Source organism: Microtus oregoni, unplaced genomic scaffold, assembly GCF_018167655.1.
Source record: "Microtus oregoni isolate MIOR12 unplaced genomic scaffold, Mior012 000080F_ref0000499, whole genome shotgun sequence".
Lineage (NCBI taxonomy): Eukaryota > Metazoa > Chordata > Mammalia > Rodentia > Cricetidae > Microtus > Microtus oregoni.
This window is the reverse complement of record NW_024544538.1, coordinates 1,948,998-1,971,922: the sequence shown is the minus strand read 5'-3', so window position 1 is coordinate 1,971,922 and position 22,925 is coordinate 1,948,998. Positions and strand designations below refer to the sequence as shown.

Sequence of the window (22,925 nt, the reverse complement as noted above, 5' to 3'; positions counted from 1 at the left end):
AGAACATAAAAGATGAGTTTGTGATGACAAAATAAAACCTTTTATGTTTTCTTATTAAGTGGTTTACAGTATAAAGTTCAAAATTGTGGCAGTAACAGTGCACACACTTATGGATGCTTCTGTACATGTGAAATGAACAATAGCAACGATGCATGGGATGAGAGAAAAATTGGAAATATTTTGTTATTGTAGGATACTTGCATAATCTCAAACCATATAGAAAATGTATAACTGATATACTGAGGAAAGAGAAAAAATAATAGGAAATGCTTAAAACCATGTGAAGAAGAAAAAGTATGGAGTACAAATTAGGAGGAGGGAACAAGGACACTCCAAAGAAAACGTCAGCAAATATAGTAGGCATTTATCCAATCATACCGATAATCACTTCAAATGTCATTGCTCTAAATACACCAGTTAAGACACAGATTGTCACTACAGAAAATCAAAAAAGTTCCTAGCCATGCATGAGTGTACATATATATCTACATTCTCAGGACTCATGAGGCAGGAGGATGGCTTCAAGTTGAGGTCAGTTTGGTCTACATAGCAATTTATTTTTAATGAGTGGCCCATATCCCAATTTAATTGACAAGGTAAGCACTTTATAGAATACTTTCTAAGAATCCACACTGTATTCAGGACTTGGCGTTATTTAACCCCACACTGTAAATAAATAAAAAGTATAGAATAGCCATACATGTAAACTAAACCGATGATGTGCTTAGTGTGCCTGCAAGCCATTTGTGGTTGAAATACAATCACCAAAAGTATTAGCCACACAACTTACTCCTATATAGAGCCAGCCACTTAGTAATTGTGATACATATATGAAACTTCATTATTTATTAGTTTGTGCAAAATTTCAAGGATAAAATTATAAAGTCTATGTGCAATAATTAGAGGATTTTTCATTACTCCAACAAACATTTATTGAGTACTCTCTGTACTCCAGGCTCATGACTATGGTAAAAATAGGTGATTCTATTAACCTCTACTGTTTTCCTACTACATAAAAGGAAACATTTTCCTTTTTTATGGTGTTAGGGAACAGACCTAGGACCATGCATTTGTTAGGCTAGAGTTTCACCACTGAGCTATATTCCCATTCTACCTCTTACAAATGCCAATAAAACATAAAATCTGGAAAAGGAGATAGCAAGTTGGAACCAAACTAAAAAACTGTACATTAAGTGTATATGATGGAGGAAGGTCATTGGCTAATAAAGGAACTGCCCTGGCCCATTTTATTGGTTAGAGGATAGGTGGGAGGAGTAAACAGAACAGAACGCTGGGAGGAAGAGGAAGTGAGGTCAGAGACGCCACAGCTCTCATCTCAGGAGCAGATGCCTGAGAGAGACGCCATGCACCGCTCCCAGCATGAAGCTCTGACCCAGGATGGACATAGGCTAGAATCTCCCCGGTAAGCGCACCTTGGGGTGCTACACACAGATGATTAGAAATGGGCTAAATTAATATGTGAGAATTAGCCTAGAAGAGAATGGGCCAAGCAGTGATTAAATGAATACAGTTTCCGTGTAATTATTTCGGGCATAAGCTAGCCGAGCAGGCGGCTGGGGTGCCAGGGACGCAGCCCCCCGCCACTCTTATTACTTCATGTATAACTAGGTTAAAAGCCAACTTGACAAAGATGTGAATTTTTTTCAGTTATCTATGGAAAAGTAGTTTTGCTTGGTAGAAAGTAAAAGAAAAACAATAAAATCAAACAATTAAAGTTATCTAGTATAATAAATGATGGAAGAATCTAGATTTCAAAGAAAAGCTTTTGAGAAGCGGAAGTATGTGGCAGTCAAGATGAGTTCAGCAGCCCCTGTAAAGGCTTGAAGCTATGAGAGTGGAGGTGAAGATGCAAAGTAGATGGCAGGTGGTTTGAGAAGTCATGAACATGGAGTGCTCATTTTGGAAAACTACAGCCCACGAGAGTGACTGTGTGGGCTGCCAATGGCAGAATTTAATGTCTGTCCTGTTGGATTTTGCTCCTTTTGGTCATATCTCTCCTTTCTGCTCTTAGTAGAAATAGCATCTTCCTGTAGACTGGTTGCTCTCATGAAGTCACAAGAGAAGAAAGGCACAATTCAAGCATTCCTCTCTCTGCTTCCTGTTTACCATGACATGAACAGCTCAGCTATGCCTTCTTTGTCATGATGAACCCAAACCTCTAAAAACTTGACCAAAACGCAATCTCTACCACACTAAAAGATGAGTTCTATATAGAAAGAAACGTATTGTTTTCACACAGAATCTCAGGAAGTCTGGAATGGCCTCATTATGTAATCACCTATGTTCTTGAACTCGTTTCTCTTGCCCCTCCTCCCAAATGCTGAAATTAGAGGCATATTATACCATGTCTGGATTTAAAGAGAACTAAGACACATCTCATTCCTAAAAACAATCTGCCTTTAGGGAGAATTGAGTTTAATTAAATGTCTTGAGCCTAGGAGTCTTCCTAAAGTTATTAGGCTACTATGGTCAGATTGTCTACCAAACGCAGAGGGTGGCACTGCAATAGAAAGAATTTCTTAGTGTCCACATTTGTTTTCAATGCATGGTGATGTAATTATCTTGATATAGTAGTTTTAGAGCTCACATTTCAATTAATCAATTACAAAAGCCCTTTCTGAGGGCACATTCATTTTTTGTGTGTGATTTTTCTAACTGATTTTAATTACTTCTGTATCCACACAGATTTTATGTCTTTGAAGAGAAAGTCATTATGTAGAGATTTGCATTTCTAGATTTCTAAATATTATTTATCCATTATTATGCCATCCCACAGGGGCATGAGATACTTTTCATCGGGCATTCACAGCACCAGAGAAATATGATACAAGTGATTCATGTATGAACACGAACAAAATGCTATAGGAAAAGGGACATAAACCACCTGTTAATAATGCTTCCTTTTAACAGAGGAAGCAATATTTGGTTTGTTTGCTGAATCAGCACCTAGGACAGCACCTCAAGCTCATAGCATCCTCCTCATGGGCATACAGGTTCCTCTCTAAATCGGGATTCCTATAGATGGACAGTTGTTTCTACTGTGGTTTGAATGTCATTTGGTGATCTACATGGCTCAAAACAAAATAGCAACATTCCATCTTCCTCCTTTTGTTTCTTCACATACTACAGTCCTACAGGCCAGTGTAGGCTCACGTGTCACAACTGAGGGAAAGGCAGATGCAGGACAATACTTAGAGGCATAATCTCAATTTTAAATGTGAAAAAAAAATTCTCTTTAAGAAAATGAGGAGGAGAGAGTGCTTGTATACTGTCCGGGGGAAAGGGCAGAGTGACGGGTACTAACAGAAGCAGGAGCAGATAATAATCTCCTCAGTTTATACCTGCTACTGAGAAAAAAACCCAACCAAACAAACAAGGTAACCATCTACTGCTGGGGGGAGGGATTCTTGATAAAATGTAACTTCTACTCTCTAAAGTTAAGGTGTCATTTTAATGAGAACACAAAGTCTTTCTTTTCAAAGACTTAATATTAATTGGGCCTGTTCCTGAAGTTGGAGTCTTTTGTACATGGCCAGAACACTGAAAAGTTCAATATTACCTTTGAATTTGAATACTATGTTTGAGCAAGTGAACCCACCAGTCTTGACATTGTAGAGCATAGTACAGTGGATGCATTCTTATTCTGCCATCGTTAGCTTTCAGCTTCTCTTTTCTGACTATTCCCTACATGGAGAATGTTTTTCTTTATGCCGATTGCTGCTTAGATCTGAAGGCTGCCAGGTTCTCATGACAATATGAAAATATGAAGGCAGCTGTGAACATATCCTCCTAGAGGAGCCTTTGAGAGCAGAATCTCAGACACGTCTCTGTACAATGAAGAACTAAAACAGACTTGGTGCCATTAAAAATATTCAATGGTGTAAAGGAAACAAACAAAGCCAAAAATAATGCTAAGGTCATTCAGTTATTAAGCTATTCCTGGAAAACTTTATTACTGGAGAAGTTAAAAAAATGCTACAAGAAGATAGAAAGAAAATGTGCAACATTTTTCTCAAGGTTCATGAAAAATCTAAGCCTTAGCAGTTCTCAAAGGGTTAAAAGCTAAAAACAACAGACAGGGAGATGATGCAAGTACAACCTATAGAGGTGGCTGTAAAGTGGTTCAGGCAAAATCTCAAGTGGTTTCTCTGATCTCACAAAGTCTTATTCTCTTTGCCTCTACATGTCATTATTTCTCTCTAACCAGACTTCTACCAGCATGGATGCATCGGGGGCATCATGGTTCCCTTCTATAACACCTATATCCCTCTGCCAAGTAAACAATTCATCCTCATTGGTTAGTTGCCTCTTAGCCCTTCATCACTCCAAGATTCTGTTCTCCTTCTTAAATCCTTAATCTCTTGGAGTGGCCAACTCCATTCAGTCAGTTAATTGCTTTTGGATAGACTGTACTGCAAACTCCTCAGCACCCAATATTTCTTCAGTCTCCTGAAAAACTTTGACCAAGCTGACCATCCCAGTCTGTAACTCATGGTCACCTGATGATGGAGGAAGGTCATTGGCTAATAAAGGAACTGCCTTGGCCCATTTTATTGGTTAGAAGATAGGTGGGAGGAGTAAACAGAACAGAACGCTGGGAGGAAGCAGAAGTGAGCTCAGACTCCACAGCTCTCCTCTCGGGAGCAGATGCCTGAGAGGGACGCCATGCCCCGCTCCCGGGCAGACACACGCCATGAAGCTCCGACCCAGGATGGACTAGGCTAGAATCTTCCCGGTAAGACCGGTTCTCACAGATTATTAGAGATGGGTTGATCGGGATATCAGAATTAGACAGTAAGGGCTAGAGCTTAAAGGGCCAAGCAGTGTTTAAAAGAATGCAGTTTCCGTGTAATTATTTCGGGTAAAACTAGCCATGGGGGCGGCCGGGTGCCGGGGACGCAGCCCCGCCGCTCATATTACTAGAGATTGGCACCCAGACGTGTGGACAACTGAATCCACTGAAAGCCTGAGAAAGCTTGGGTAAGAGAAGAGCATGTTTTCTTGGTAGCTGCAATTTAATAGAGGCTCCCTGACTCAGCTTTAGCTGCAAAACCCTGCAGCTCATTAAGAGGTCCTGCCACGAAACACTTAAATGGTGTTGACGAAAAGCTGAACGCATGCTTTTCAGTTTTCAGCCGTAGCAGGAAAAAAGCTGTGCCGTTTTAAAATGCCGGCTTTCTGGGCTGTCCTGCCAGGGAAAACTCTGACTCTTTTATGCAGGCGGTTCGTGCGGTTTGCAAGCACAGGCTGCTGAAGCTCGCTTGCTGGCAGGGACCTTGAAATGCCATAGAGTTGTGGCAGTAAACATGGCTATAGCCAGTACCTCAGCCATGAGGCTGGAAAGCTAAGGAATGGGTTACATCTAGCCAGTAAAGCCACACCTTTAATCCTACTGATATTGCTTGGTAAATTAAAGACTCATGTGGTCAGAACAACAGAGAGAGATACAGTAAAGAGAGCGTCAAAGACAAAAAAAATTTTTAAATGGTTTACAGTGTGTTAAAAATAAATGCAGACTAAAAGTTGAAGTTCTTAAAGTAAAAAACATAAAAAAAGGAAGAGAGTTGTTGTGTGTGGTAGTACACACCTTTAATCCCAACACTTGGAAGGCAGAGGGAGACTGACCTCTGTGACTTCAAGGTGTGGTAGCACATGCCTTTAATCCCAGTGCCTAGAAGGCAGAGACAAACAGATCTCTGTGAGTTCAAGGTGTAGTAGTGTACACCTTTAATCCAGAATGCCTGGGAGGCAGAGACGGGTGGATCTCTGAGAGTTCAAAGACAGCCTGGTCTACAGAGTTACTTCAGGTCAAAGATACAGAGAACCTATCTCAAAAAGCAAAGAGTTAAAAGTAAAAATAAACAAAATAGAGCTTAAAACAAAGCTGCACAAAGATGGAAAATACACAGAGAATTTTGATACTGTATGCTATTATGCTCTCTTTAAATTATTTAAATGCTGAGGAAGGAGCAACAGATGCTAAAAGATATTTATTTATAAATGCTGCTGAACTAATCCAACATAGATATTTTGAATTTGGATCTAAGGATATGATACTTTGGAAAGGAGTTTCTTATTTTGTTTTCACTGAGGGTGAGAGTCTGTGGATTGCTTCCATCCCAGTGTGGTAGGATAGACCAAGTCCTCCTGAATGGTTACTGTGCACGCCTTCAAAAAATTGCTTCGCTCAACTGCCAACTGAGATGAAACTAGCACACAGGTTATACCATGAAAGACCTAATTAACGACGCCCCCATTCAGCAGGAAGCAGTTTGGAGAGAAAAAACTGTGCCCATGTTCCCAAATATGGTTTATAAACGTTCTTTTACATTTAAAGGGGGATATGATAGAGATATGAATAATTTACATTGATATGGATTTTGTTTTAGTGATTTAAATTTAAGGTCAATTTTGTTATATGTATATGTGTTTCTGATCTTGATTAAGGAACTGTGATTGTGTAGTTCATTTAAAAATGTAATGTATAATTAGAAATATAGATTGTTAATAGATAATCATAATAGTCAAGTTTGTAGTCATGTTAGTTAAGATTTTCTAGATGTACATAGATATATTTTAGATAGGCATTCATCATATCTTTCAAAGATTATAGAATATGGCATTTTAAATGTTTTAATAACTTAGGACTTTTCATGACAATGAGACACTCTGCTCCTGGCAGCACCAATCTACTTCAAGAGGAAGATGGGCATCGAAGAGGCTCGTTATGAAGTTTGATAGCCATTTGGGCAAGAAACTGCTCTTGCCTGGACTATTGCATAAACTGGACACAGAGAACCCACAGAGAGAGGACTACTGAACTTGCCTAAGGTGAGATGATCTTTCAGGGTTCCTGATTCATGAAAGAGTCTGCAAGACATTCTGCAGGACACAACAGATAGTGGCTGAACTGACTTTGAATTTTCCTGCTTTATGGAAATGTCTGCTGGATACCATGGGCCTGAAGGCTGAAGATGGATGCCCCAACGGTACAGAGGAACTTCGGGTGACTGTCCAGGCAGCGAGATGTCTCTGTCATTTCTAGAGTTTTAAAAGTTGCTTTTTTCTTGTTTGCTTAGGTAGTATTGTATCTTTCTGGAGTCTTTGATGGAGTTAAGAATAGTTAGTTATGGTTATAGTTTTCCTTAGTTATGATAAAGATTATTGTAACTTTTACTTGATAACTGTTTTGTTATATGTAATTTTGCCAAGTTAAAGTTAAAGCCTTTTTTAGTTGTTTAAACCGAAAAAGGGGAAATGATGGAGGAAGGTCATTGGCTAATAAAGGAACTGCCTTGGCCCATTTTATTGGTTAGAAGATAGGTGGGAGGAGTAAACAGAACAGAACGCTGGGAGGAAGAGGAAGTGAGCTCAGACTCCACAGCTCTCATCTCAGGAGCAGATGCCTGAGAGGGACGCCATGCCCCACTCCCGGGCAGACACACGCCATGAAGCTCCGACCCAGGATGGACTAGGCTAGAATCTTCCCGGTAAGACCGGTTCTCACAGATTTTTAGAGATGGGTTGATCGGGATATCAGAATTAGCCAGTAAGGGTTAGAGTTTAAAGGGCCAAGCAGTGTTTAAAAGAATACAGTTTCTGTGTAATTATTTCGGGTAAAACTAGCCATGGGGGCGGCTGGGTGCCGGGGACGCAGCCCCGCCGCTCATATTACTACAACCTGACTCAACTCTCTCTGCTCTTTCTCTTGGGCCTCAGAGCACTTTTAAAGGAAGTTGTGGAATTAGGCAGATAGATTAATATGGAATCATGTTGGTCCTAGCTGATGGGATCTCTCAGCTCCTTTTTCTTCCTTCCATGCTTCCACAGTATGTACTCAATATCTATCGCTCCCTCTCCATGGTCTTACTTCTAAATAGCCTATGTGATTAATGAATGACCAGTCTCTTACTATATACAGAAGTCTGGGTTGCATACATAACTTTCAGCTTCCCCCACTTTCATCATCTTCTAACTTTGATTCCCCTTTTGTTCTTTTATCTAGGACTTCATTTCCACAATTTCCCATAAACGTTGCCACATCTTCAAGTACTGAAGAAGTCACATTCTTCATGACTTCCTTCCCTTTTATTGAACATCAAAAATTAATTTTAAAGGGCACATTTGTAATCCCAGAACTCAGAAGAAAGAGACAGGAAGAGCCCATCAGGTTTAAGATCAACTTGGGCTACACAGTGTCCAGAGCAGTTTGGGCTACTCAGCAAGACCCTGCCAATCCCATGCCTCCTCCCCATCAACGTAAGCCATACCAACAACACAAATACTTCAATTTCAGTCCATCTATATAAGCTCTGTTCTGAGGATCGCACTGTGTTCCTCCCTGTCATCCCAAAGATGTTGAAGCTCTAAGAATGGGATCTTGCTTACTAATAGGACATTTACAGAAGTAATCAAGTTAGAGTGTAGTCATTATGGTGGGTCCTAATCTTATGACTGGTGCCCTTCCAGAAAGGAGAATTTTGGGCAGGGAGATAAGACATACTTCATGTGAGCATAAAGGCAGAGATTGGGGTAATAAACCTATATGTCAATGAATGCCAATGATTGCTGCCAAACAGCAGAAACTGGGAGGAGGCTACAAAGATTATCTCCCACAGCCTTCAGATGGAACTAACTCTGCTGATACTTCCACCTTGAGTTCCTAGTGTTAATAAAATTAATACAATAAATGTTATAAAACACAACTCTAGCCGGGCGGTGGTGGCGCACGCCTTTAATCCCAGCACTCGGGAGGCAGAGGTAGGTGGATCTCTGTGAGTTCGAGACCAGCCTGGTCTACAAGAGCTAGTTCCGGGATAGGCTCCAAAACCACAGAGAAACCCTGTCTCGAAAAACCAAAAAAAAAAAAAAAATAATAATAATAAATAAAAAAAAATAAAACACAACTCTATAGGACAGTGGTTGTCAATCTTCCTAAAGCTGTGGCCCTTTATATGGTTCATGTTTTGGTGACCCCCAACCATAAAATTATTTTATTGCTATGTCCTAACTGTAATTTTGCTGTTATGAATGATAATGTAAATTTCTGGTATGCAGGATTTCTGATATGCAACCCTTGTGGAAGGGTCATTTGATCCCCCAGAGGGGTTGAGACCCACAGGTTGAGAGTCACTACTATAGAGCAGGAGAGATGGCTTAGCAGTTAAGATCACGGGCTGCTCTGGCAGAGAGCTTGGGTTCAATTCCTGGTACTCACGTAGCAACTTACAACGAACTGCAGCTCCAGTTCCAGGGAAACCAACACCCTCTTCTGGCCTCCATGGACACTGCATACATGTTGGGCAGGCAAAACACATGTATACACACAAAATAAAATGACTGTTTAAGTCAACCACGGGATGGTATTTTGCTATTCTGGCTCTAGTGATCAAATACATCCATCTACTATTCCCTGGTCTCCCAGACTAGAAGCTCACTGAGTGATCTTTACTTTTCTTCATCTATACACCAGCCTTACACTAAAGCCTTTGGAGTCCATTCCTTTATGAATGACCCTAGCATCTTTAATCTCATATTTCTATTCTTGTCTTTTCTTTGTCATTTTGCTCCTTCCTAGTGCCATCACTCGAGCCCAAGTGTTCATCATTTCACGACTCTATTTGTAAAACAGAATCAGGCTGGTCTCCCTTTTTCCAAACTTATCTCCTACAATGTAGATTTCATGATGTTTTCATCATAGTAGTGTTATGGTCTCAAGTGCTCATGGTGCCATCGAGCTTACTATGCTAAACTTGAGCCTGGCATGTATTCTCCTCCAGACTTTAGACCCATTGTGCCATTGTCTTTTATCCCCCAGCAGACATTATGCCTCTTTCCATCACTGACTCCCTATTCCTTCTATGCGCCCACACCATTAGGATGGTCTCTCACTTCTGTTCTTCCTATATAAACCTGTTCCCCTTTCACAGGCCTGAGCAATTGTTGCTGGCTGTGACTACTTGGGATCACACTGATATCTCTTGCCCTGGTTAGATTCTATTCAGTACTTTCTAGGTTAGCACCAAGTACTATTTTAAATTTATGCAGATTTATTTATATTTACATTAATATTTCTCTTAGCTTGCAGGACATTGTAATAATTAATTGGTCAATTTCTTTTTTGTTTTGTTTTTTTGAGACAGGGTTTCTCTGTAGCTTTGGAGCCTGTCCTGGAACTAGCTCTTGTAGACCAGGCTGGCCTAGAACTCACAGAGATCCGCCTGCCTCTGCCTCCCGAGTGCTGGGATTAAAGGCGTGTGCCAACACTACCTGCCTCGATTGATCAAATTCTTAAAGTGAGAATAATGGAAGCTAGATGATGAGAAGAAACCAGGAAGAGAATATTTTGGCTAGAACAATCAATGAGATTTAGTCTATTTCACTGTTTCCCAAATGGTCCCCAGACCACCAGAATCTAAATAATTGAAGCATCTGAAACACCATTAAAGACCTTCTGGGTCAGACTCTCTGCATCTTATAAATATTTTTAATTTTAATTTTCTTCAGCTTTATTGAGGTATGACTGATAAAGAACTGTATATACTCAAGGTTTACAATGTTTCTTTTCCAGAGAAGTAAGGTTTGAACAATGATTTGTATGTTCTAATTAACATACTCACTTGTGAACAAAGTTCCTGGGGAGTTGCTAACATTTAATGTCTCCTCTCACAGCAAATTTCACATATAAATACATGATTTACTGTAGTGAGAGTAGTACACCCTGGATCTCTAGAATGTGTACCTCCTGACTGACAGCTTGTACCCTTTAGGATACCTAAAATGATTTTCAGGGGCACCAGTCTTGGTGAGCACTAATCTAATCTGAAGAAGGGAAAAGGGATATGTAGAGAACAGTCCCTTTCGGCTCTTCTGTTTACTGGGCACACAATTAACAAAAGAATGAAACAATTTCACAATATCCAATTTGATTTGATTTCCCCATTTAAAAGACTGCTTTCAGCAAAGCAGTCCTTTCTTTTTTTGCAAGGACTGTGTCGCAGATATGGGGTAATACAGAGTCTCTGGAAGAGCAGAAATTCTGTGACACTACATAATGTGACTAGTTTTACTAAGTTTGAGAAGGAAAAGATAACCAGGGATGCGCCACGGGCCCCTGGAATTCAAGTCTGGGAAGCACAGTGAGAGAAAGCAACAACGTGGAGATCGACTTGCTTAAGCTTTTAATTGGAAACATGTGATAGCTAAAACATGTAGCTGATTTAGATAAAAACCAAGGAGACTCGTGCTGGCTCACGTAGAGCAGGATTTCTGCAGCAGAGTACTACAGAAGTGAGATAACAGAATTAGATACGATCGAGGGGAAGAAAAATGCACAAAAGTCCTTGAATTAAAATGAATTGAAACCTTCTGGGAGAAAAGCTATTTGGTAAGCTCCATTAAGTCTATTGTAGATAGCTTTATTTGACAAAGCAGCATCCTGGCATGTGGAACAGGAAAGAAAATAGCTATAAGATGATCTGTCAGGGAGTTTCCAGTCTCTGAACGAATAAGATTCTGTGCAGTAGCCAATACAGCTTTTAACTCAGAAGAGATACAGAAACAAAATGCAATTATATATCCCTAGTAAGTGCATTCAGTATGAATTTCCCACATACCCCTCTCCTCCCATACTAACTCAACTGCAATCCATCAAGTGGATGCTCAAAATTAGGTTGCATCTATCCCACTATAACAACGTATAAGTAGTGTCTGTGATGCTGGAGATACTGAAGTGGAGGCAACACTATAAGTCATAATTAATCTGCTCTAACACGTCTTAGGGAAGCACTTAAATAAGTTGAATAGCTTCATTATTATTACAGACTTTTCTTTATTTTGGCTATAGGTTTGTAGTATTTATTTGCAGCAATTCAATATTCTGAAAATGCTAACCACTGCTTATAGAAAGTATTGAGCACAGACAATAGTTTTTATGTTTATGGATCAAGTATATCACAAAAATAGAGAAAATTTCATTACAATAGCTAATGGATAGCTTTAAAAAGTCTGGCTTGATGTTTTTTTCTTTTCTGTAAGTATTTCTGTTTATGGAGTGAAGATTCTAAGACCCCTTACATGAGACCAAATGCAGATTTGAGTTTCGGTCAATTGATATGTACTCCTACATGACAAATTAAATTAAAGACACTAAATTATTATATTTCTAATGTTTACAACTTGCTTGGCATGCAACAGCTATGAAATGACTGGATGAATTAATCTGACCACCACAAAATCCAAGTTAGTTGTTATGACATGGCAGATGATTGGCAGGGAGGGAAATTCTCTCCCAGATCTGAGACTACACTTCAGATATTTGAAATTCAGGCCTAGTGCTTTTTTTTTTTATTAAAAATGTATATGTATATATGACCTGTGTGTGCAGATGTGCACAGCCACATGCATACATAGACACCAGAGAAGAATGATGTTGGGTGTTTAGCTCTATCATTTTCCAGTGATCTTCTGTGCCCCCAAACAGTGCTGGGGTTACAGGCATCCAAGGCCATGCCTGGCTTTGTATGTAGTTGTTGGGGATTTGAACTCAGGTCCTCGTGTTTGCCAAAGGAAAAGCTTTTATAAACTGAGCCATCCCCCTAGCCTAATGCTTTTTTTAAAACTGTATTCCATATAATTAAAGTCCTAATATTGTTTGCAGTGGTTTACCGGAAACACTGGTCTGGTGGCAGGTATTCAGTCTTGTGATGATCTTCCATCCAGAGTCATTTATGATGAACTAATGGGTAAAGTGTTGTCTTATTGTTCATGAAGCTTACTCTATAGTCCCACTGGGTATCAACACCGTAGCTTCTGTGAGCTCCTGCTAAAACTTGACTAGAATAAAAGCCTTCACCCAGACAACCTTTTGTGGACTCCTATTTGGTACCCAATATATTTACTAAGTAACTGTGATGGTTATTTATTACTTGGTAGGTTTCAATTTTTGAACATTATGGAAATATTTAATTTTCTATGCACTAATCCAAAATCTTCTCTAAACTGTGTGTTTCGGGGTGTGCATGCGTACGTGATGCGCACGTGCATGGACATATGTAAGTAGATATTAATGCTGGGTTTCTTGCGCCATCACACTCCACCTTGTGTTTGAAACAGGGTCTCTTGCTAAACGTGAAGCTTACTGATTGGCTGCCCAGCAGGTTCCAGGGATCTTTTCGTTTTCAACTCCTCAGCATCTGAATCCCAAGTGTGTGCCACTGTTCCAGCTTTTAATTTTTTATATAGATGCTAGAGATCTGAACTCAGGTCTTCACGTTGCATGTTAAGCACTGACTAAGCCTTTAAAAAATCTTGACAGTTTCTCCTAAATTATATAATCAACTGCGTATTTTTCTTTATGTCCTTTGCGCTATATATATATATATATATATATATATATATATATTTAACACTTAAGTCATGTATCTATCTGTTACTTGTTTGGGTAGAATGTATAAGTAATCTAGCATTTAGGCAGATGTTTTCTTACAGTTGAAGAGAATATCAATAAATCCAAATCAAATATGGAACAATGATACCTAAATGTCCAGTGGGTGTAGTAATATGGGCGGCGGGGCTGCGTCCCCAGCACCCCGGCTGCCCACATGGCTAGCTTATGCTCCGAAATAACAACACACAAACTGTATTCATTTAAACACTGCTTGGCCCTTTAGCTCTAGCCCTTACAGGCTAATTCTCACATCCCGATCAAACCATCTCTAATTACCTGTGAGCACCAGTCTTACCGGGAAAGATTCAGCATGTCTAACCTGGCGGCCTGCTTCATCGCGTACGTCTGCCTGGGAGAGCAGAGCATGGCATCTCTCTGAGGCGTCTGCTCCCGAGAGGAGAGCTGTGGAGTCTGAGCTCACTTCCTCTTCCTCCCAGTGTTCTGTTCTGTTTACTCCTCCCACCTATCTTCTAACCAATGAGGGCCAAGCAGTTTCTTTTTATTTAACCAATGACCTTCCTCCATCAAGTGGGAGTTTAATTTTTTTTGGAAAAAAGTGCATATGTTAAATTAGGCACTTCAAATGAAAAGGAAATACATGAAGAACAGAAAACCCTGTATACAGAGGTTCGATATTTAGCCAGTGTTTACTTATATAGCCCCATCAATTTGTTTTCTATCTGGTGTCCAGTCTGGTGGGTTGATGTATATATCATCTTACCTTGTTTTAAAGGTTTGAAAATACTGCCACTGCAAGTTAATGTTTATTACATATAACAAACCAGAATGATCATTACCTGACTCCTCCGTTCCTTTTGTTTCTGTCGTTTCTTCTATTTCATCGTCAGACATTTCCATTTCTTCTTCTCTCCTGATTCCCATTAATTCATCATTATGAATGTTGCGAATTTCCTAAGGTTAAAAGATATGTATTTTAGGCGGAAAACTTAGAAAATGTTGAGGAAATGGATGGAAGTATGGGGACATTTTAAAAACTCTCAGGGTGCTCTTAAACAAAAAGGCAACAGCACACTGAGACTACACAGTCTCGCTAAAAGGCACACTTGGCTCTTGTGTAGAGTTCTGAAATTTCCCTTTAGAGTTTTGTCATTATACCTTCCCACGTTGGGTTCTTTAATTTTGCTGCTTCTTATTTCCCCTCCATGAACAGCTTTCCTGAACAGAACTCTAAACCAAGATTTTGTAGTTTTAGAAGATACAGCAAAAATGAGCTGCTAAGAGTAACCTTCTACAAGACTAACTTTTTCATGGACAATAGCTATAATGTTTGGACAAACCAAAATACATAACTACTTGATGTCAATAGACAGTGAACAAAGTAGGTATATCATGAAGAGGAACTGGCATTTGGAAGAAGCAAAAATAAAAAAAAAAAAACAACCCAAAAAACAAAAAACAATCTATGGACACGTTTCCCAGGTTTTCAAAAGCCTCTTGGTTTGAGAGCAGATCAGAGTTAGTCACAGGGCAGCTAAATTTCTAGTAGAAAACCTAGCCTTTGTGGCCTAAATAATTACAAGAGAGTGGTTAAAAGAAAAACAGCCACTGGAGAGTAAGGAGGGAATCTGAGAAAGAAGAAATGTGTCGGGGAAGGAGAGCACAGAGGAAGGTAAGGAGAAGGGAGAAAGGAAGACACACACAGAGAGATTGTTTACACTCTGTATCTAAAATCCTTTCAAAGTTTTGCATGCTTTTTTAACCAAGAAAGCACAAGAGAGTCTAAGCAGCCTAGCTAAGGCTAAAGGTGCTAAACTGTTACTGGAACTTCTATCCAAGAAACCTCTAGCTTGAATACAAACAATGAAAATGATCATTTAAGCAAAACAACACAAAGTGAACATTTTGGAAGAACGTAGAAGAGTCCATAATTTTTACACTATAATACTCATATCTAGGATAACCACCAAAATCATTGGATATCTCAGGAACTAGGTTAAGATTACATTTTTCAGAAAAAGAATGACAGAGAACAACCTTGAAGTGATTCAGATGTGGTACTCAGCAAACAAATAATCAAGTATCTATTTAACTATCCTCCTGGCATAAAGAAATTGTACTCATATTAAAAAAAAGATAGGAAATTATATCAAAAGGTCAGATACTTTAAAAATAACTCAGATTAATTTAGCTTAAAATAAAAGACAAGAGTTCTTCTATTCAGAAATAATGAACTAAGAAATGAAAACTTACTTTATTTTCAACATTAAACAAAGTTCTTACTGTAGACCTTTATGATGTTATTACCATTTCCTTCCACATATCTTTGTACAGTAAAATTTTTAATGAAATGAATTAACATTTGGTGATAGAATTCAATCAGCATAACAAAATTTAATCAAGAAATACTTAATGTGAAGTTTTTTTTTAACCACAGAAAGGAGTGGAATAATGAGGGATTGATTAGAAGGTGATAAAAAAATCACTCTACAATATAATAAAACAGCACATACAAGAACAGCTAGGATACCTAAGATGTGATAAGAACAAGAAACCTACTACTTAGACACACACACACACACACACACACACACACACACACACACACACACACGCGCGCGCGCATACTAGCCCAAGGCAAAGAAGCTCTTGTTGACACTACACTTCTAAGACTAGAAAGCTCAGTCATCAGAAATGGATTGCAATCCACTGTGTAGAAAAGAGAAACAATTCAGAAAGACATTCAGTGTAGACCTCTGGTCTTCAAATATATGCTTGTGATCGAACACATTCTTACCCACAAATGTACATACATGTGAACACGTACACACATACATACACACACATACGCATTATACCAAAACAAGAATGAGAACTATGAATATCAGAGCAATTTGAAATCATTTAGACATCACTTGATTGTATTAATTTCCTTGATTTTAAGCTGAGACTACCCTACCTAGGTTAACTCCTATTGGGTTGTAATATCAGAAACACTTATAGCTGTCTGGTATAAATTATTTCATTTATAAGCATTATATACATTTCTTTTTTCTTTTCTTTTTCTTTTTGAGTCAAGGTCTCACGAAGTAGTCCTGGCTGTCTTGGAACTCACTCTGGATCAGTTTGGTCTTGAACTCAAGAGATTCATTTGTCTCTGCTTCCGGGGTGCTGGGATTAAAGGCGTGTGCCACCCACACCTGGCCTTCAAATGGATTTATTATGTCATAGTTTGTCACTATCCTATTTTTTCATTCCTTTATCAGGAAAAAAAATGATTTCTAGTTCCAGTTAAGTTTCCATTAACACTAAATGGATTCTTTACAAAGCGAGTCATTTAGTATCATCACTGATTGTTAAGAAGTAACAAAAAAATCAGATGTTCATATAGCACCTCCCATGTACTGCAGGGACTTTACTTAAAATAGAAGAAAACAGTGACTTGCTTGTGATAAGTGAACTTTAGAGGGGTGTGTCATGAAAAAGATGTGCTATGTCTTATTCAGACTCACTGCATGAAGAACAATAAGGGAATCTCATTCCTCTGAAAGCACTCTACCTCATAGGATTTAGTTTCAGTTAGCAGCAGGGCTGTTACTGGAAGGTGATCATAATAAAGTTTGACACTGGCAAATTCAAATATTGTACAGTTTACTGCATCATGAAAAGCTGTGTCCTTTCTTGATTTCTAATAAAAACATAGGCTGTCACAGGGTATAATCAGATACCAACTCTCAACTCACACACATGTCACTAACGCTGATAAAGTTATTACATTTCTCATGAGAGTAAATTGTGTTCATTCTAGGGAAATATCCCAGGGCAGCAAGATCTTACAACTAAGACAGGTCCTGTAGCTTCCCAGCATCCACAAAGCATCTTTTTGCTTCCAGTTTGGCAAGACAGCTTAAGATCTTAGAAATACAAATACGTCAATAACTACATGATATGTCTTACCTAGAGATCTTTTACAGTTTCAAAATGCCCGTAGAAAAATAACAACACACCTGGGGCAAATTTTACCTAAATGCTTCAAAATACCTCAGGGACAAGAATCGTCTGTTATTTTAGCTAATAATGAAATGAGAATAATGAAAAACTCAGGGAAACATTTTCTAAGTTACTCAGTGGACTGCTCTGTACACTATACAATTCTTGGCTACAAAAAAAAAAAAACCCCTAAAGCTCATATCATTATTTTTCTACAAATACCCAATACTAAGTCATACAATTGGAGTAGAAGCAAAGAGAACAGCAGAGGCTATGGGGTACCATATTAAAGAAAATTTAGAAGGCCCATTTGATAAATGACAGGCTACTTCTAAGAAAAGCGAGACTTTGTTAATTCTTGGAAACCTTTACTGTTAAAGTACTCTGCATCCATTTTCTGTATTTTCTGGTGGATCAGAAAAGCTTTGAGAATGAAATCCTTACAAATGCTTTCAGAGTAACAGACTACAAGGTGGAATGCACCCCCAAAGACCTTCTAAATAGCTTAGATATAAGACTGGGTAGGGAGTGGATTCCTAACTGAACCTCAGACATCAAAAGTAATAGCTGTATCTCAGTTTTGCTCCATTTTCCGTTCTGACATCTTGATATAGTACAGCAACCAAAATGTGGGAATGATATGCTAAAACATTTTCAGTAATTTGCAGGTGTTAGTCACTACACGGAATTTTCTGAGACATGCAGAATATTTTTTACAACTAAGTGGTCCTAGAGTTTCTAAGCCACCCTCTTGCCCACTGTAAATATGTGGCGCATCTCATTCTGAACAGGTAGTGATTTCTGAAATGGCATTGTAATAATTTAGAGTCTGCTCTAATGGTGGCAACCCTTTCTGAAACTTAGATTTTTTGACTGCTCCACAATGGAGAAAAAAAAAAAGCACTTTCATATAGAATGAAATGAACCAGAGACAGAAGGAAATGCATGCAAAGAACCACTTTGTGCCAACTGACATCTTTGATTTATTACAAAGTAAGCAAATCATAAATCATTACATATTAATTATTTAAGCATAGTTTCACAAGAATTTATGTGGACTTTAATTGATCTTACTCATGCTTTATGATAGGAACATTATTACCAGAATATCAACACTCCTTATTAAATGTGTAACAAGACCCTACTAACCTATATTTTCTCAGTATTAATAAGAACCATGGTAGGAAAAGAGTCAGGAGGGATTGGAAAGAACAGAGGCTAGGAAAATAAGTAGCATGTACTCACAGAACAATGTGATTCTGAGATATCATTTAATAAAATGAAGCAACTTACAAACACAGGTTTGCCTCCTGTATGGCAAATAATGGAAATACAAATTAGGTTGATGCAAAATTGAGTTAGTGTGCATTGGATGGCTGAAGGCCAACAGCCAGTCTTAATGCAAGTGAGTACTAAACCAAGGGTGCACAGATGACTTCATTATCTATCTGCAAACAGTTCTTCACACTATGAAATGGAAGTAAATGGAAAAGGGTATTTTGTCAATTACAATCATCAAAGCCCTCTTCTTTCTGCTCAGTGGTGTAAAATCGTCTGCGAGGAAGGATGCAAGAAGCTGTCATCTTAATGTTTATGGCTATGATTCTAGTTTCTATACATTATCCAAGCTGTAGCACCGAGTGTGGGTCAGTTTGAGCAAACCACAGATTTTCAAATGATTCTGTTGGAAGGAGTCCCCTTCGTAAATACAACTGTGACTGTAGGCATTAACTCACAGGAAGAGGAGGGCTTCAGCCCTCTTAGCATCTTTTTCTTAGCATTTCACTTCTAGGAGCCAAACCAGGAAAGCAAATGCAATTAAAAAGACTCATTTCCAAACCCGTCAGCTTGGCACGGACTTTCACGGTATCTAAGTTCTTCACAGACGGTTTTTTCCCCCTAAGTTCATGCTTTCTCTATCCCTCACTCAGCAGGATAAGAAATGCAGGTAGATGCATGACAGTGAGACAAGGAATGGGTACCTTCTGACATGAGCCTTCCACCAGCTGATTTGTTCCCTGAGGCGACTAAGAAGGAGTTGTCAAAACTTCTAACTTGATGAAACACCTGACTTTTGAGTTGTTCTGATTTTCAGTGGAGGTGCTAAAAGGCAGTTGCATCTGAAGAAGATAGCTTTTTTCACTTCCCATAGGATATATCTCTTAAATCTTCTCAGTGGTCTGCTATCAGCAGAGAATTTGTGGAGTTGAAAGCAAAAACGAAAATAATAGCACCAAACCACAGTTCAAGGGACAGCAATGCAAAGTGGAAGAATGCTTTGAGGTTTAGGGAAGGCAATCTCAAAGGAAAGCCATGAGATATGTCTCACTGTTGAATGTAAAAGCAGAGGAACGTCATGAGCCAGCTATGAGTCACTATCAGTTCTAGTTACCAGGACTAAGGAAGGTAGGCCTTGAGTTAACTTAATCAAATACACAGGAAGCAGGTTGGACCAACAAGGCACAGATGGAATGTGTAGCTCTTGGCAAATCATGATGCCCAAGCATCTTATCACCACCACCCCTGCCTAGGAGGTTTTACAGTACTGTATAATGGGCTCAATGATTCTCAATTCTCTAGCTCTCTGGAGAAATGTCCAGTTCACCACCACAGCCATCTTTACTGTGACCCTAATTTAGCTTAAGTATAACGTATATACTCCCTAGGTAGTCAGGCTTAGGGGAAACTTTTTGAGATAAGGGTTCACTATATAGTTTAGGATGGCACTGAATGTCTGATCCTCCTGCCTCAGCCTGCTGGGATTGATTTCAAGTGTGTGCTACCACATCTACTTTGGGGACTATTTAATTGCCTGATAGCTGTTGCCTTGGGAAGTGAATCCCTTTCTTCTCTGTAGGGCTTTCCTTAAAAATTCTGGGGGCCTTAGATCTTAGACCATCTAAAAGGTATGCAGGCTTATGTGTATTAAAGGGAAGGGAGATATTTAATGTAGGTTAAGAATTACTAATCCACCAAATTCAAAATCTAAAATGTTTCTGAAATTGAAAATGTTTGAGTGCCAACATGATACTAGAGATCAAAAATTAATGAAAATGCTATTAGCCTTTTATAATTCTATAACACTCACTGGATAGATGTCTTCAAGAGATTTCCCAGTGATTCCCAGTTCTCTCTGCTGAGCTAGAACTGAAGCCTTACAGATACAAGTTTAGGACCAGAGTTTGGTTTATTTTTCGTTAAATGTTGTCAAGATTTGAAGCTGTTCCCATACAAATTGCTTACCTATTCATAAAAGGAAAGTGTGGAGAGAATATTGCCGACTTGTCAAAGGTTAGCAAACTAAGTCTCACAGAGATTAGAAGATCTGTCCAAAACTACATGGAAGTCTGTAGCAGAGCTCAGAGAAGAATAATTTCTACTCACTTCCTACTTGTTTAATTTTGTGAAATCATTTAACATTTCTGCATTTCAGTTTTGCTACATGCAAAGCATGGGTTCTACACCTACTCAATATCCTGTATTGAGTTGTTTAATAATAAATTGAAATAACACCATTTACATTTTCAAACTGCTTATACATTTCTTAAACATTTAATCTTATAAAAGTGGTTTCATATTATCATCACCAATTAATGGGCAAAGAAATGGGGATCAAGAGATGCTGTATAACTTGCTCATTCCACCAAGCTACAAACGTAACAAAAGCTGACACTTGAATTCTTGTTAGACTCTCAATCCATAAGTAGCCTGTATCCACGACATTGACTGTAAGGTTTACAGTTGGGCGATATAACCAGTGTACAGTGCTTTATGGATGTTAAGTGTTGGGTACTGAGGCTATAGCTCTGTGGGAAAGTGTCTGTCTAAAATACACAAGACCCTAAGTTCAACTGTCAGCACGGAGAACAATGAACATGAGAAGTTGAACTATGAATACAATATAGAATTTCTTACTAGAATGACCAAATAAAACATAGGTGAAGTCGAAAAAGCTGCTGTATACACACACACACACACACACACACACACACACACACACACACACACAAAATCAAGCCGAGGGAAGGAGGCTTCCTATGGGCACAGAGATACTCATGAAACTATTTCCACAGGTAGTTCAGTGGAAACAAAACCTCCCATCTACTTTATCGTTAGACGCAGGCTATTAACCTAATCATATTACACATATTGTAGTGTTTTGCTAAAGATTTCGTTGAGCACAAGCAGAAGGGTATGTGTCGACCTTGATCTGAAATCACAGTCCTTTCTTCCTTTTAAATCTCCCGCATATACAAGACAGCTGGACAGATCTGATAAAAGCAGCTCAGAAATGTCTTTGCTCCAGAGTACCAGCAGACAGCTGCTAGCCTCGACTGTCAATGCACTTTTACTAAATGGAAGACAGCCCTAATATTACTAATGCTAGATGGATAGGTCAGTAATTATTACTGTACTCAAGACCAGCTAGTGTGGAGAAGTAAACTTACAACTATCCCAGCTGCATTTTCACCGAGATTTCTATCCAGCAGGATGCACTTAAGACAACACATGCATATTTATTACCCTTTTGCCAGTAGGTGGTCTGGATGTTGACAGGGTATAGAACACATTTCAGTGTTTCACTAGGGCCTTGTTGTGACCATGGGAGCTTGGCACTATTTAATTCTGGTTAAACCCCCAAATCAATACCTTGTTAAGGAAGGAAACTGTCCCCATGAGGAAGTGCCAGAGTAGAAAGTTACCAACCTCAGCTTGTTTGCACCAGACACTGATGTTCTTACGCTGGGCTTTTGTGAAGTGGTCCCATGCCTTCTGTTTGGAAGCAGAATGGTACACAGCTACTATCTGTTCAACTGCAGCATCAAATCAGCAGTCAGATCGGGCCAAATCAACATCCAGGGATGGAAAGAGAGAGAGAGAGAAATAAAGAGAAACATGAGGCTTGTTTCATCAAGTTCTTAGGACACAAAGCAGGCTGTGACTGTACTCAGATAAGATCACACGGGCCAATGTACTTTATTACTTTTCTCATGGCTGTGAAAAATTATGAAGCAACTTAAGAAAGGAAGGAGGGAGGAAGGGCCTATTGTGGCTCATAGTTTAATAATGGCAGGGAAGGCATGGCAGAAGGAGTGTGAGGCGGTCAGTGCATGTCAGTCAGGGAGCACAGAGTAGACGGGAAATGAGGCAGGACTAGAGAACCTCACAAGTGCTATCAGTGGTCGTCTACCTCTGGTGAGGCTGTATCTCCTAAAAGTTCACAACCTTCAAAATAGTACCACCAACTGGGGACCAAGAGTTCACAAACATGAGCTTATGGGGACAGTTCTCATTCAAATCAGGAGAGGTACTATGATTTTAAATGAGACTCAAGGAAAGAGACATCAATATACAGGAAGAAGAAATTCCCAGTTTGGGGTGAGATGATGAGCAAAGTTTTTCATACAAAAATTGTGTATTCATTTATGGAAAAAGAAAGCAAGAGTCAAAATAAATGTGTTTTAAGTTCAGATTTTACATTTAGCTGAGTGCTATGAACTCTGCAAAG

General features: G+C 39.0%; 1 protein-coding gene across 7 annotated transcripts in view; it reads right to left on the bottom strand.

The window, feature by feature from the left end:
- Positions 1-22,925, bottom strand: part of Enox2 (ecto-NOX disulfide-thiol exchanger 2) — a 324,894-nt gene that overhangs the window by 16,496 nt on the left and 285,473 nt on the right. For all 7 annotated transcript variants that reach the window (XM_041642908.1, XM_041642912.1, XM_041642910.1 and 4 more), the window contains 2 exons: positions 22,124-22,230; positions 14,266-14,380 (listed from right to left, as the gene is read on the bottom strand). In XM_041642908.1, the coding sequence (XP_041498842.1) occupies positions 14,266-14,380; positions 22,124-22,230 (222 nt within the window). The remainder of the gene's footprint in view (positions 1-14,265; positions 14,381-22,123; positions 22,231-22,925) is intronic.